This window comes from Stegostoma tigrinum, chromosome 25, assembly GCF_030684315.1.
Source record: "Stegostoma tigrinum isolate sSteTig4 chromosome 25, sSteTig4.hap1, whole genome shotgun sequence".
NCBI classification, from domain to species: Eukaryota; Metazoa; Chordata; class Chondrichthyes; order Orectolobiformes; family Stegostomatidae; genus Stegostoma; species Stegostoma tigrinum.
This window is the reverse complement of record NC_081378.1, coordinates 48,267,711-48,281,360: the sequence shown is the minus strand read 5'-3', so window position 1 is coordinate 48,281,360 and position 13,650 is coordinate 48,267,711. Positions and strand designations below refer to the sequence as shown.

The 13,650-nt window shown below is 42.8% G+C and overlaps 1 protein-coding gene across 4 annotated transcripts in view; it reads left to right on the top strand.

Annotated features, from left to right (window-relative positions):
• The window catches only part of dnai7 (dynein axonemal intermediate chain 7), an 82,877-nt gene that overhangs the window by 53,658 nt on the left and 15,569 nt on the right, over positions 1–13,650 (top strand). For 3 of the 4 annotated variants that reach the window (XM_048554092.1, XM_048554094.1, XM_048554091.1), the window contains one exon: positions 11,040–11,176. The exons of the other annotated variant lie outside the window; for it this stretch is intronic. In XM_048554092.1, the coding sequence (XP_048410049.1) occupies positions 11,040–11,176 (137 nt within the window). The remainder of the gene's footprint in view (positions 1–11,039; positions 11,177–13,650) is intronic. 4 annotated transcript variants of the gene reach the window in all.

The window sequence follows — 13,650 nt, the reverse complement described above, 5'->3', positions numbered from 1 at the left end:
TAAGGGCAGCAGACACATGGGAACACCACCATTTGAAAGCTCCTCTGCAAGGCACACAGCTAATGTGGAACTATGTCAACACTCCTTCACTGTTGTTGGGTCAAAATCCTGGAACTTCCTTCTAAACAGCAATGTAAATATCCTTATGCCAAATGAACCATAGTGGTTCAAGAAGCTAGCTCACTACCACCACCTCAAGGGTATCAGGGATGGCCAATAAATACTGGCCTAGTCAAGTTCACCTGTATTGCATGAATGAATCAAAAAGCAAAGTCTGATAATAAGTTGACATTCTGGGTTGGGAACCTCTTTCAGAACTGTGGAGGAGGTAGGGAGCTGGGAAATAAATAGAAAGAGGAGGGATAGGGCTGGAGGAAGGTAGGTGGGATGGTGATAGGTGGGTGCAGGTAGAGGGTGGTGGGGATTGGTCAGTGGAAAGGGTAGGGCAGATAGATGGGAGAGAAGATGGGCAGGTTGTGTCAGGTCAAGGAGGCAAGAGGAAGGATAGGTGGGGTGGTGATAGGTTTGGATGTGGGATGAGGCTGGGGGTGGGGAGATTTTAAAAATGGTGAGTTCTATGTTCAGGCCACAGGCTGTAGGCTCCTGCGTGGAACATGAGGTGCTGCTTGCCCAGTTTGCGTGTGGCGTCATTGTGACACTGGAGGTGGCCCAGGATAGACATGTCATCAAGGGAGTAGGGGGAAGTTAGAATGGTTAGCAACTGGAAGGTGCTGTCGATTATTGTTCACAGAGCACAGATGCTCCATGAAACAGTCCCTGAGTCTGAGCTTGGTCTCACTGATGTAGAGGAGGCCACATCAGGAGCAATGGATGCAGTAGATCAGGTTGGAGGAGGTACAGACTAACCCCTGCTAGATAGGGAAAGTTTGCTTTGGGCCTTAACTGGAACTGAGGGGGTGGTGTAGGAGCAGGTGTAGCACTTCCTACGGTTGCAGGGAAAGGTGCCAAGTATGGTGGGGTTAGTTGGGAGTGTGGAGCAGATCAGGGAGTCGCAGAGTGAGCGGTCCCTACAAAAGGCAGATAGGGTTGGGGAGGGAAATATCTCTTTGGTCATGAGGTCAGATTTTAGGTGGCAGAAATGGCAGAGGATGATACACTGGATGCAGGGGTTGGTGGAGTGGTATATGAGGACCAGGGGGACGCTGTCTTTATTTTTTGGGGAGAGGGGCCTTGAGAGCAGAGGTGTGGGAAATGCAAGGGATATGGTTGATGGCATTTTTGATCACCGAAGGGGGCAAGTTGCAGTCCTTAAAATAGGAGGACATCTGGGATATCCAGGAGTGGAGCACTCCATCTTGGGAGCAGATGTGACGGAGCAGAGAAGCTGAGAGTAGGGATCGCATTCTTGCAGGAGGGTGGGTGAGGGGAGGCATATGGGATGGTGTATAGGTAGCTTTGGGAGTTGAGAGATAATGGAAACTGCAGATGCTGGAGAGTCCGAGATAACAAAGTGTGGAGATGGATGAACACAGCAGGCCAAGCAGCATCTTAGGAGCACAAAAGCTGATGTTTCGGGCCCAGACCCAAAACGTCAGCTTTTGTGCTCCTAAGATACTGCTTGGGCTGCTATGTTCATCCAGCTCCACACTTTGTTATCTTAGCTATGGGAGTTGGTGGTTTTGACATTGAAGTCAGTGTTGAGGCGGTCACCAGAGATGGAGACAGAAAGGTCCAGGAATTTGAGTTGGTCCAGGTGAATGAGGTTGGGGGTGAAAGGTGTTAGTAAAGTTGATGAACTGTTCAAGCTCCTCGTGAGAGCATGAGGTAGCACTGATACAGTCATCAATATGACTGAGAAAGAGGTGAAGCATGGTGCTGATGTAACAGCATAAAAGGGACTGTTCCACTACCCTACGAGGAAGCAGACTTAGCTCAGATATAGATTCCACCAGTTTTAAAATCTCCCTACCCCTGGCCTCATCCCGCATCCAAACCTCCTTCTTTGACCTGATACAACCTGTCCAAATTCTCTCCCAGCCTTCCCAATGCCCAATCCCCACTACCCCTTACCTGCATTCACCTATCACCACCCTGCCTACCTTTCCCCAGCCCCACACATCCTCCTTCTTGCCTCCTTGACCTGACACAACCTGTCTGTCTTCTCTCCGCCTATCTGCCCTACCCTTCGCACTGATCAATTTCCAGAACCCCGGTCTACATCCACCTATCACCATCCCACCTACCTTTCCCCAGCTCCAACCACTCCCCATTTATTTCAGAGTTCCGTTCCCCCTCTCCAGTTATGAAGAAGGGTCCTGACCTGAAATGTTAACTTTTATGCTCCTGTGATGCTGTCTGACCTGACTCTGTTGACTCTGACTCCAGCACCTGCAATTCTTGCTATCTCCATATCTGGTAATAAGCTCTGGCCACTGGAAAGTCAAAGGGCAGTTTTGTAAATGAACTGCAGATATAGCCACAAAAGCAGTAAGGAGACTCGGTGAAGCCCAGATGAAAATATTGACAACTCCCAACATAGCAATTCATGCTAGAATTTGTGATTTCACTGTGATACAGTAATACAATTACAAAAATCTGTTTTTTTTGTGTATGTGATAACAAAGAAATGAAGCTGGAATGAAAGTATTTGTTGTTAGTTATGAGTTTTGGCTTTGTAGCAAAGTGCGGATGTTAATATACTTCCAAATACTGGGTATGGGAATGGAAACTTCCCATTGTATGTTTTTTTAAAAATTGTTTCATGGGATGTGTGTGTTGCTGGCCAGATCAACATTTATTGCCCATCCTTAATTGCCCAGAGATCAGTTAAACATCAATCATATTACTGTGGTTCTGGAGTCACTGTAGGCCAGACCAGATAAGAACAGCAGTTTTCTTTCCCTGAAGGATATTAGTGAATCAGATTTTTACTTAACAGCAATAGGACAGTGACCATCCTTAGGGTTGCTTTTAATTCCAATTTTGATATTTCTATCAAATTGAAATTTCACCATCTGCCATAGTAGAATTTGAACCCACATCTTCCAATAGCCTTGGCGCTAAATTGCTAAACTAGTGAAATTACTACAGTGCCAGTGCCTCACCTTAGTTAATTATCTTGGTTATCAATCAAGAAATTCAGATATGTTAACCAATGACTGTGTAAATTTAATATAATTAGATTTATTTACATAATTATTGATATTCCTTTTAATATAAACAATTTCAATGTGAATAGAGGAGGCATGGTTAATAAGTTTGCAGCTGACACCAAAATTGGGGGTGTAGTGGACAGTGACGAAATTTACCTCAGTCTACAGTGGGATCTTGATCAGATGGGTCAATGGGCCTAGGAGTGGCAGATGGAGTTTAATTTAGATAATAGTGAGGTGCTGCATTTTGGAAAGGCAAATCAGGGCTGGACTTGTACACATAATGATAGGGTCCTATGGAGTGTTGCTGAACAAAGAAACCTTGGAGTGCAGGTTCATACTTCTTTGAAAGTGCAGTCGCAGGTAGATAGGACCGTGAAGAAGGTGTTGGTACTCTTGCCTTTATTGGTCAGTGCCTTGAGCATAGGAGTTGGGAGGACATTGGTCAGGCTACTTTTGAAATACTGTGTGCATTTCTGGTCTCCCTTCTATAGGAACGATGTTGTGAAACTTGAAAGGGTTCAGAAAAGATTTACAAGGATGTTGTCAGTGTTGGAGGGTTTGAGCTATAGGGAAAGGCTGAATAGGCTGAGGCTCTTTTCCCTGGAGCATCCGAGACTAAAGGGTGATCATATAGAGGTTTATAAAATCATGAGGGGCATGGATAGGGTGAATAGCCAAGATCTTTTCCCTGGGGTGGGGAAGTTGAGAACTATAGGGCATAGGTTTAAGGAGAGAGAGAGATTTAAAAGAGACCTAAAGGGGAATATTTTCATGCAGACGATGGTACATGAATGGAATGAGCTGCCAGAGGGAGTGGTGGAGGCTGGTACGATTACAATATTTAAAAGGCATCTGCATGGGAATATGAATGGGAAGATTTTGGAGGGATACAGGCCAAGTGCTGGCAAATGGGATTAGAGTGATATAGGATATCTGGTTGGCATGGATGAGTTGGTCTGTTTGCATTGCCGTACATCTCAATGACTCTATGTATGATTCCAATGCAATGAAACCCCTTGATGAGGTAGATTGTTCCCATCATTCATTATTCTCCTCTGGCAACCTTCGTCACAGCCTGTAGCCCTCAGTAGCTCCTTTCCCCTTCTTCCATTCACACTCCCTGTCACTGCAAAACAAGATGAAGACAGAAAAGAGTAGGATGACACTGACTCAAAAATATATGTTAGGATGCAAGTAACAGGACTGAGAGTGATGGAAGCAGAAGAGGGGGCAAAGACTGTCTGACAGCAACCTGAATCCAATATAAGAGAGAGAGACTGCATTCTCTGATTGACTGTCGCAGTGCCAGAATTAATTCACTATCATATACTGTCAATCGGTATACCTGCATTCTTTTGGTAGGCTGGATAGTTATGGAATAGAAGAGAACAAAAACTTGTTGTGTGCAGCCACCTAATGGCAACTAGTGCATACAACAGCTGGGACATTTTACATAACAAAATTGAATGGGAGTTAATAATACAGTAATTTATAATGAGGAATGTTGGCATGAGGTTCTGAAGTCTGTGAACAGCAAAAGTGTTACTTATGCAAGGCAGAGGTAGCAAGAACTGCTGGTGCTGGAGTCGGAGATAACCAAGTGTGGAGCTGGAGGAATGCAGCAGGCCAGGCAGTATCAGAGGAGCAGCAAAGTTGATGTTTTGGGTCAGGACTCTTCTTCCCTTTTATTGTAGCACTTCCTGCAGTTGCAGGGAAAGGTGACAGGGACGGTGGGTTAGTGCAGAGTGTGAAGCGGACGAGGGAATCATGGAGAGAGTGGTCCCTATGGGGTGGGGAGGGAAATATCTCTTTGGTTGTGGGGTTGGATTGTGGATGGCGGAGGATGATATACTGGATGTGGAGGTTGGTGGGGTGATATTTGAGGACAAAGAGGATTCTGTCTTTATTTTTGTGGGGGGAAGGGGATGTGACAGCAGAGGTGTGGGAAACGCAGGAGATGCACTGGAAGGCATTTTTGATCACCAGAAGCAGTGAGTTATGGTCCTTGAAATAAGAGGATATCTGAGATGTTTGGGAGTGGAACATCCCATCTTGGGAGCACACGTGGTGGCGGCAGAGGAATTGGGAGTAGGGGATCACATTCTTGCAGGAAGGTGGGTGAGAGGAGGTGTTGTCTAGGTAGCTGTGGGAATCGGTGAGCTTGAAATAGATGTCAGTTTTGAGGCAGTCACCAGAGATGGAGACAGAGGGGTCTGGAAAGGGAGTGAGGTGTCGGAGATAGTCCAGGTGAATTTGAGGTTGGAGTGAAAAGTGTTAGTAAAGTTGATGAGCTGTAGAAGCTCCTTGTGGGAGCATGAGGCAGCGACGATACGATCATCGATGTTGCAGATGACGAGCTGGGGGCTAGTGCCAGTGGAAGAGGGACTGTTCCACGTATCCTACAAAGAGGCAAGCATAGCTTCGGCCCATGCAGGTGCCCATGGCCATTCCCTTAGTTTGCAGGAAGTGGGAGGGCTTAAAGGAGATGTTGATAAGGGTAAGGACAGGTTCAGTTAAGCGGATGAGGATATTGGTGGAGAAAGACTGACTGGGCCTGCGGGAGAGGAAGAAGCAAAGGGCTTTTAAACATTTGCGTGGGGAGTGCAAGTGTATAGGGATTAGATGTCCACAGTGAAGATGAGGTGTTGGGGACCAGGGAATTGGAAGCCTTGGAGGAGGTGAAGGGTGTGGGTGGTGTCCCAGACATAGGTGGGGAGTTCCTGGACCGGGAGGTAAAAGCAATGTCAAGGTAAACGGATATAAGTTCAGTGGGGCAGGAGCAGGCAGAGACAATGGGTTGGCCAGGGCAGTCAGGTTTGTTTTATGCAAGGCATTTCATAATATGCTATTAAGCTTGGCCATGGCATTGGCAACAGTAAGTCGATGAATTAATTGTTTGCTGTACAAGATAGAATCAAATTTGCTGGTGAGACAGAAGGCAGTGTCCAACAATTGACTTATACAACTGAATGACAAGCGTCACATCAAGTTACTGAGAGTGAAATTGGCAGAGAATTGTGACCAAAAGTCAGATACCTTTTGAAATCTAATGACATCAGATTATGAAACTGATAACCTAGTAATCAACAGAGTACCAAGGATACAAAAAGCAAAATACCATGGATGTGGGAAATCTGAAATATCAGGTAGGAAGTGCCAGAAACCATAGCAGATCAGACAGGCAATAGAAGGATATGGACCATGTGTCGGCAGATGGGATTAGTTTAGAATTGTCAGTATGGTAGCACAGACATGGTGGACCGAAAGCCCTGTTCATGTACTGTGCTGTTCTTTGAGTTCTATTAGCTTAGTCCTTTATTCAAGATATTTATTGATTGTATATTTCCTCTTTGGCCATGGTGAAATTCGAACTCAGGTCTTCAGAACATTAGTCTGGGATTTGGATTGCTAGTCTAGTGATAAGGTCACTTATTCTTTCTTGTGCTTGCCTACAGACTCAAAACTTTGGAGCAGGATGAGCCCATTAAGCCTGTTCCACCATTCAATTAGCTTGATCTGTACCTTAATTCTAATTATCCATTTTCATTCTCTCACCCTGGCCTAGCAAATAAAATTGATCACTTTTATGTTTTATCAGTTTTTTTATTGAAACCATTCTTCATAGCTTCTTTGGGGAGACAGTTCTACATTTATGCTATGCCTTTAGAGAAGAAATTAAGTGCAGGAGTAGGCCATTTGGTTCTTTGAGCCTGCAATGCCATTCAATATGATTATGTCTGATTATGCAATCTCGGTATACCATTCTCGCCTTCTCCCCATTCCCCTTAATCCCTTTAGCTGCAAGGGCCACATCCAGCTCCCTCTTGAGCATACCTAATGAATTGGCCCGAACAGCTTCCTGTGGGAGAAAATTCCACAGATTCACAACTCTCCGAGTGAAGAAATTCTTCCTCATGTCAGCCCTGAGTAGCTGATCCCTTATTGTTAGACTGTGACTCCTAGTTCTGGACGTCCCCAACATCGGGAACATTCTTCCCGCATCTAGCCTGACCACTCCCATCAGGATTTTATATGTTTCTATGAGATACCATCCTCATTCTTCTAAATTCCAGTGAATACAAGTCCAGATGATCCAGTCTTTCCTCATAAGCCAGAACTGCAACCCTGGGAATCAGTCTGGTGAATCTTCAATAGCGAGAATGTCCTTTCTCAGACTAGCAGATCAAAACTGCACACAATACCAAGGTCCTGTATAACTGTAGCAAGACATTCTTACTCCGATATCAAATCCCCTCGCCATGAAGATCAGCATGCCATCAGCTTTCTTCACTGCTTGCTGCATCTGCAACTGCTCAACCATGACACCCATGTCTTGTTGCACTTCACCTTTTTCTAAACTGCTACCATTCAAATAACAATGTGCCTTTCTGCTTTTGCAACCAAAGTGGATAACCTTATATTTATCCACATTACATTACATTTGCCAAGTATTTGCCCATTCAGCCAGTCTGTCCAAGTCACTCTGCAACCTCTTAGCATCCTCCTTGCAGCATACACTGCCGCCCAGCTTAGTGTCATCTGCCATTCAGCTGTATAATTTGCACCTGAATTTGAACTTCCAAAATATATCACCTTGCATTTGTCCATCTGCCATTTCTCTACCCAAATCTCTAATCCATTTTTATCCCACTATATCCTTTGACAATCCTTCTCAACATCTGCAATTCTGCCAATTGTGCTATCATCTGCAAACTTAATAATCAGACCAGCTACATTTTCCTCCAGGTCATTTATATATATTACAAACAACAAACGTCCCAGCACTGGTCCCTGCGGAACATGACTAGTTACTGAATTCCATTCCAAAAAGCAGCCTTCCACTGTTACTCTTTGTCTTGTAACAAAGCCAGTTTTGTATGCATCTAGCCAGCTCACACCGGATCCCATTAGACTGTATCTTTTGTATCAGTCTGCTATGAGATACCTTATCGAGTGCCTTACTAAAGTTCATGTGGACAACATCCACTGCCCTTCTCTCATCAATCGTTCTTGTCACCTCCTCAGAAAACTCAATTAAGTTGGTGTAACATGACGTTCTCCACACAAATCCATGCTGCTATCACAAACAAGTCCATTTGCTTCCAAATGTGAATAAATCCTGTCTCTCAGTATCTTCTCCAACATCTTCCCATCATTGATATCAGGCTCACTGCCCTGTCATAACCTGGATTATCTCTGTTATCCTTCTTAAACAAAGGAACAACATCGGCCATTCTCCAATCCTCTGGAACCTCCCCTGAGGCAAAAGAGGATGCAAAGATATCTGTTAAGGCCCCAGCTATTTAACCCCTTGCCTCCCACAGTACTCTCCTTAAGCTGTTGGTCAAGGACATTTCATTGACATTTTTAGCCCTTTGAGGTGAGGGACAAAGGGGTAGAAGGTAATGCTGAGAGGGAGAGAATACCTAAGTTGCGAGGTGGGCCAAGTGGAGGTCAAATACTGACATTGAGCAGTTCAGCTGACAGGGCCAGTTTCTGTACTGTACATTTTCGGGTGGAATGGTGATACACTGGTTAGTATCACTGCCTCATGGGGCCAGGGACTTGGTGGGTGGCGGGGGGGGGGGGGGGGGCTGTTTGGGTGGAGTTTGCACCTTTTGCCTTGTATATGTGGGTTTCCTACAGGTGCTCTGGTTTCCTCCCAGAGTTCAAATATGTGTAAGCTAGGTGGATTAGCCATGATAAACATCGGGTTGGGGAAATGGGTTTGCGTGGGATGCTCTTTGGAGAATCGGTGTAGATTAGATTGGCTGAATGGCCCCAATCTGGACTGTAGAGATTCAATGATTTTATGAAGTCAGTGAGCTCTGAATCTTGAGGGGGAGCCCTGTTATGGAGTCATGGACCTTTTGAAAGCCTTCTCAACTTTATATGCTACAATTAGATTCTGTATGATAGGGATGTCTCTATTCCTAAAGGCAAATAATCATCATTCACCTGAATTATGTTCAGATATGTTAGAATACTTTCTAAAAGTGGATAAAGTTCTCACCTGTTTTCAAAAGTATTGAGAATTAGGTATTAGTGTATCATCTGGACCCTGTGCTTTGAAAGTTTTATATCAATTTAGGATCAGACATCTATTGAACCTTTGGAGTTACCTGAACACATGCCTAGCGTGCTTGAATGTTCATCTGCTGAGCATTTTAAAATTGTGAACAGATGGTCATCTGTTCAGGTAACTACAATGGCACCATTTTATTGATTTCTGGATGGTTTGTTTCTATGGTAAAGAGACGAATTACATTTTAAATAAGTGCAGTGACAAGGAAAGGGGGTTGGGTTGACGAGGGTGAATGGGGAAACTAAAAGGTGGCCCATGATAATGTAATTGGTAGGAGTGATATAAATGACTGAAAGTATGATTCTGTAAACCAGTAGTAGGACAAGTAATGATTCAAAAGACAAGTCTAGGGGAGCTGTAAATGGCAATAACAGAATCATTACCAATACGACACTGAGTATGCTCAACTACTTACTTGGGTTAAATGTCATCATTTGTGTGCAAAAAAAAAACTGGCTGTCCAGATTCTGGTGGCACAACAGATTCTGGAATTGCTATCAGATCTGAGAAAAACACCTCATTCAGCAATAGTAATAACTTGTCTTACTAATTCACTTGGCATCTTTAATTTGAGAAGAAAAATTCCAAAGCATTTTCTTGCCAACCTGAAGAAGGGAATTTCAATGTCTTAGTCAAAGGAGTACTTCAGGGAACATTTTAAAGGAAGATAGGAGATGGAAAGTCATGACAATTCAGCAAGAGTTTTGGCACCTCTGTATTTGGGATGGAATCTTCTAGGTCTTTCTGCATCAAGCTTGAATATAGGAGTAGGAAAAACCTCATGGAGTTTGGCATCAGGCAATTTTCATCTCTGGCAATTTTGCTGGAGGCATATCATCAGCTGCAATTTAGGGTTGCTGCTGAGACTTATGGAACTGGTTTGTGGTGGATGATCCTGGAGTAATGGGTAGTTTGAGCTGAGGAGAATGAAATTTTGATGTACTTTATGATGTCTAGCTAGAACCGATGAAGCCAGCTGAACAGTTGTGAGCATTCTACAGCCAACTGAGTGCCGGCTAAACTTAAGGGAGCTAGGAAGGGTTGTATAACAAGGCGAGTGATCAGGATTGGCGTGATAATAGGTTTTGCTGGAGTAACTTCCAATTGAATTAGATAATTCATTTTTTGAAAATTCTTATTTTCAAGCATTTTAATACTCCCTGGGATTAAGCAATACTTTTAAAACCCTTTTTAAAAGCCTCCATTCCAAAGAAGAGTATCTGGCATCAAAACATTAACTCAGTTTCTCTCTCCACAAATGTTGCCAGTCTTGCTGAATTCCTTCAGCAATTTCTGTTTTTATTTCAACTTTGCTTTGTTTTCTAAATTGGCTTAGTCTGTAGAAAATTGATACATTGTTAATCTTCATGGAGAGCTATTTCAATCAACAGGGTTATGCTGTCAGACTAGCAGTCTAGAGGCATCAGTTCAATTAGCATCATAGCAAATTGTAAATTGAATTTGATTAGTTTTGGTTCCTTTGGCCTGATAAAATGGGAGAAATAGGAATAAAAGCTGCTGGGTTGTCATAGCAGTACTACTGGATTACTAATGACTTTAGGGAGGAAATATTGTCTCCTCTACTCACACATTCTGCTCAGACATGACCCCAGTCCTACATTATGTTGCTAACTCTTACTATGTTTTGAGATAGCCTAGTAAGTCATGGAGTTGTTATGACAATTATAAATGTGCAATAATTAAGGAATTGCCAGCAATCAGCTATATCCCAAGGAGAAATATTAAAATAACTAAGCCTTTCACATAATATTTTTGCAATGCCTGATAAAGGAATTATGTTGTCCGTTGCAACTTATTGCACATTTTTGTCCATCTAGAAAAGACATCATTTGAGGCAATCGATACGAGCATTGTTGACTTTAATCAGTACACACCACTGGGAGGAGTATATTATTTTGACGTACTGAAGTTGCCACCTCAGCCCAAGTTTGTTAAAGGGTGGAGAATTGTCCAGGTAAATCTCTAGTTTTATATTACAACATCCTAATGTTGTTTATACAATGATTTTATTTCAAGAGATGCAGCAAGCTGTTGTGCCCAGATCTAGGATGAGGTTCCCCAATTTGTTGTGGTTCCAGACTGGTATTCCAAGTCATCAAAACCTAGATGAGAAGGGATGAACTGGTTTCAACTTCTTCATTCATGCACTTCTCATTTGGTCACAATGAAGTTTATTTGTAAAGGATTCCTTCCCTCATGGATACCTTTATTTTTGACTCAAAAGCACTTGTGTTTTAAAAGGAGTCAATTTAACAAGGCTTTCCTGAGTTAAAATGAGAATGAGTTTATTACTTTCCACATGCAATAATAATTAGTAATACAAAACACATGGATTAGAAATTACAAGTTGGCCTAAAAAGATGAGAGTTTAAGAAAGAAATGTACAGACCAGACTCTGAAATGCTTGTGAAGTGTGGATGTTTAAACATTTTGGTCAATATAGTGGAGATTTTGACAGTGTTGGCATTGGTACTTGAGCATTTAATTTCAAGATTCTTAGTTTTGCAGGTTGGCTGAGATTTTGTTGGTTGATTTCTTTAAACTAGGACTGAATTCCAGAATTCAGGGTGAGAGAAATTCCTTTTGTTATCCTTTTTCTTTTGTCTGGATTACTAAATTGGAGGCTGCTAGTATTCAGTGAGACAATCTACCTACAACACAGGGATGACAATGGTATAATTCATTAACTGTGACTTTTACAGCATGCTGATACTCAAACCCAGCTTTAGCTCAGAGATAATGAACTGCAGATGCTGGTGAATCCAAGATAACAAAGTGTGAAGCTGGATGAACACAGCAGGCCAAGCAGCATCTCAGGAGCACAAAAGCTGACGTTTCGGGCCTAGACCCTTCATCAGAGCTTCCTGGCACACACGAGTAGATTCAGTCCCATTAACTCACAAATAGGGTTGAAAGTGGCATTTTATGCCCTGTACCCTTCAAAGGGTAAACACAAAATGTGTCTGTTCATAGTTAGGGACATTATACACAGGGGTCAGCATTTCATTATCTTTGTAGTCCCTAGAGGTCTTAGTCCAGTCTGTTTTGATTGTCCTCTGCCACCTTTGAAGAGTTATTGTTTGAGATTTTCTTCACATCTATAGGTGTGACATTCCATGGACCTGTTTCTGTCTCTGTCTCTCTTAGAAGCTACTTTGTTTACATGAGCAGTCATTTTAGACTGTATCAGCTGCCATTGTTAATGAATGCATTTGAAAATATAAGTTAGTAGTACTTCCAGGTTCTCATCCATGTTCATAATGAGTACTCAGTAGTTACAAGAACCAAAAGAACTGCGGATGCTGTAAATCAGGAACAAAAACAAAGTTGCTGGAAAAGCTCAGCAGGTCTGGCAGCATCTGTGGAAGAGAAAACAGTTAACGTTTTGGGTCTGGTGACCCTTTCTCAGTAGTTACATCTACCTTTGTGATACCTAGTAGAAATAGTTTTATTTCAAAATGAAGTGGCACAGGGGTGGTGGCAGGGGTGAGAACTTACTATCTTGATGTATCATGTGTAGTGAAATTGTAAATACATTAAATAAAAAGGTGTTTCTGGTTTTTGCTCCGCATGATAGTAAAATCAGGTTTTCCCTGTGTTCAGCTCTGCTCACGAAGAGGATATAATCAGTGGATTGGAGCTGCATAGTTTCAGACATTCAATTCAGAAACTTGAACACAGTTTGAGAAACACAGGCTTGGACAATTTTTCAAAAAACCTCATTTTAACACTTGGAAATCATCATAGAAACCCTACAGTGTAGAAACAGGCCATTCAGCAAACAAGTCCATACCACCACTCTGAACAGCATCCCATCCAGACCCATTCCCCAACCCCTCAATTTCCCTTGTCTAACCCACCTAACTTAACCTAAACATCCCTGGGAGGTATGGGCAATTTAGCATAGCCAGTCCAGCTACCCTGCACATCTTTGGGGTGTGGGAGGAAACCAGAGCACCTGCAGGAAACCCACACATACACAGGGAGAAAGTGCAACCTCCACACACACAGTCACCCAAGATTGGAATCGAACCCGGGCCCCTGGCATTATGAGGTAGCAGTGCTAACCACTGAGCCACTGTGTTGCCCCATTTGACAATTCACCAAACCCTAGCTGTCAACAAATACAAAACAGTAATAAAGAAACAGTAACATTTACCACATAAACAATTAAAGTTTGTGTATTTTTGATAAACATGATATTTCATATGAAAATCTACTTTTAAAGCATTCTGTAAAAAATATTATTTTATGCGCATACCAGATCTTTGCTTCACCTGAGCCATTCCAGCTCATGAATTTTAGCCAGGAAGCTGTGGAAGTACAGCTGAATATCATACCAAGGATGATGTGAACTGCAGATGCTGGAGAATCCAAGATAATAAAATGTGGAGCTGGATGAACACAGCAGCCAAGCAGCATCTCAGG